The following is a 1933-nucleotide window of genomic DNA, read 5'->3' as shown; positions in this document are numbered from 1 at the left end:
GTTGTCTTCAAATTACAAATGTTACATATGGCTGTTTTTTTAGGCACAAACTAAAGAAATGATAGTGCATATGTGAGATAGAAAGGTTTTCATTATTATTCATCTTTGCCTTATGAGGGATTTAAAATATTAATTGATTTAGAAGTTAGCAAATTGGCGATAATCTAATTCAAAAGTAATATAAACCATTTCAAACTTGTCACACTTTCATTGTAAAAAATAAGTAATTTTAAAGAATCAATCATAAATCATTAATACTAGTATGTGGGGAGAGAGAGAGAGGGGAAACCCAATGCCAGAGAAAATATTTTATATATAAAGTATAAACATAGAGATAATAATAAACAAAAAAAGGTTGAGAAGTTTGACAGCTAGCACATACTATTCCTGCTAAAGAAACTATGTTTGGAACCACGGCCAAATTGTTTCGGACATTTGATTCGACCATCAACAAGCTACGAACGATTTGCAGCTTCTACAAATTCACGTCCAAAGAACCTTGGCATGTGAGAAACAAAATCTTAACGTAGATGCAAACTGGAGGTTAAACTAGATGAAACGACTCATTTTGGTCCAACTTTGCAAGCATCAAATTCCTTTTCTCGGTCTATCGATTTCGTCTCATTTTGGTCCTACATCATAAACAGATTTTCATGACATTTTACTCTTAAAAGAACTGATAAGATGCTTAATTTCAGATCAAAACCAGAACCATATTCAAACAAATATTTTTATTATACCTTTTTAACTGTTTCGCTTATTATGTCATCCAATGAAACACAATTATTCTGAACGAATCCTTCTAGAGAAATCATATGCTGCAAAAAGCAATCATCATTTGATTCAATTCTAGCATCTGAATATAAATTCTCAACTTCAGGCAACTGAGTGTCTTCATTAGGAGAAGCTAGAGAATTTAAGGTATTGAAGGTAGAACTCATGTTTTGATGCTGTGTGTAACATGAAGCCTTTACGACATTCCCAAGTAAGCCTTCTTGACATGGCATAGTTTCCTCCAAAGGAACCGCAACAACACGCGAGGAAGAAAAATCAATTGGACTTTTCTGAAAATGAGAACCGTGAGAGGAAAACTTTAAGCTATTTTGAGACAGTTGATCATTGTTAAAATCCTCACTCAATGGAGAAGAATTGGAAGCAAAGTTAGATAACTGAGCTGCATTCTGCAAGCTTTCCTTAATCCGACTATAATCAAATGAATTCGAGGAACCACTTGTGCCGGGGTTAAAAGATTCTGATTTCACAGCAGCACCTCCAACAGAAGAGTGATTCATAAATGCTCCTGAATTATGTGTTTGTAGGTGATTACTTGAGAAGCAAGACAGATAACTATTTGCATTGTTAATAGTAGTAGCTCTGATGATGTCTGAGAGGCTAGATGAAACTGCAAATGCACTTGAATCATCAATTGGACTTAACTTCATATTGCCAGTTGGATAATTGTTCTGCTGAAAATGGTTAATCTCCGTTGATGCTCGAATACGCTGTAAGAAACTCGAGTTTTCGTAAGCAGAAAACATAGGCAGCTTGAGAGCATTAATGTTTTGAGACTGGAGTGGAGGGACCAGTGTAGAAGAACTAATTCCTCTAGAGTTCAACAGTGATGAGGCGTTCGACCGACAAAATATTTCACTAGATGCATATGATGGTAGTGTGCTGCTTAAGATTCTTCTTGATCCTGACAAGGTACAAAAATCTCCATATCCACCTAATGAACCCATTTGCAGGTAAGGATCAGTAGTACCCAATGTACCATCAATTCTAGCTTGTTTAGCTGGCCTTTTGAGACTAAGTCTGTATTTCTGCAATCCAAAACGAAAACGAGCTTATATGCAGTTATCATGGCACAATTATTATAAATTAAAGTGACATTGATGACCATTTAATAACCATTTCCGAAAGAATTTGAACTCTT

General features: G+C 35.2%; 1 protein-coding gene across 1 annotated transcript in view; it reads right to left on the bottom strand.

The window, feature by feature from the left end:
* Positions 1–284: 284 nt before the first annotated feature.
* The window catches only part of LOC101507001 (two-component response regulator ORR24), a 4080-nt gene continuing 2431 nt past the window's right edge, over positions 285–1933 (bottom strand). The window contains exons 5-6 of the mRNA XM_004507654.4: positions 741–1820; positions 285–632 (exon numbers count right to left, since the gene is read on the bottom strand). Of these exons, the coding sequence (XP_004507711.1) occupies positions 564–632; positions 741–1820 (1149 nt within the window). The 3' untranslated portion in view covers positions 285–563. The remainder of the gene's footprint in view (positions 633–740; positions 1821–1933) is intronic.

Source organism: Cicer arietinum, chromosome 7 (assembly GCF_000331145.2).
Source record: "Cicer arietinum cultivar CDC Frontier isolate Library 1 chromosome 7, Cicar.CDCFrontier_v2.0, whole genome shotgun sequence".
NCBI classification, from domain to species: Eukaryota; Viridiplantae; Streptophyta; class Magnoliopsida; order Fabales; family Fabaceae; genus Cicer; species Cicer arietinum.
The sequence above is the reverse complement of the archived record's forward strand: the minus strand, read 5'-3'. Positions and strand labels throughout refer to the sequence as shown.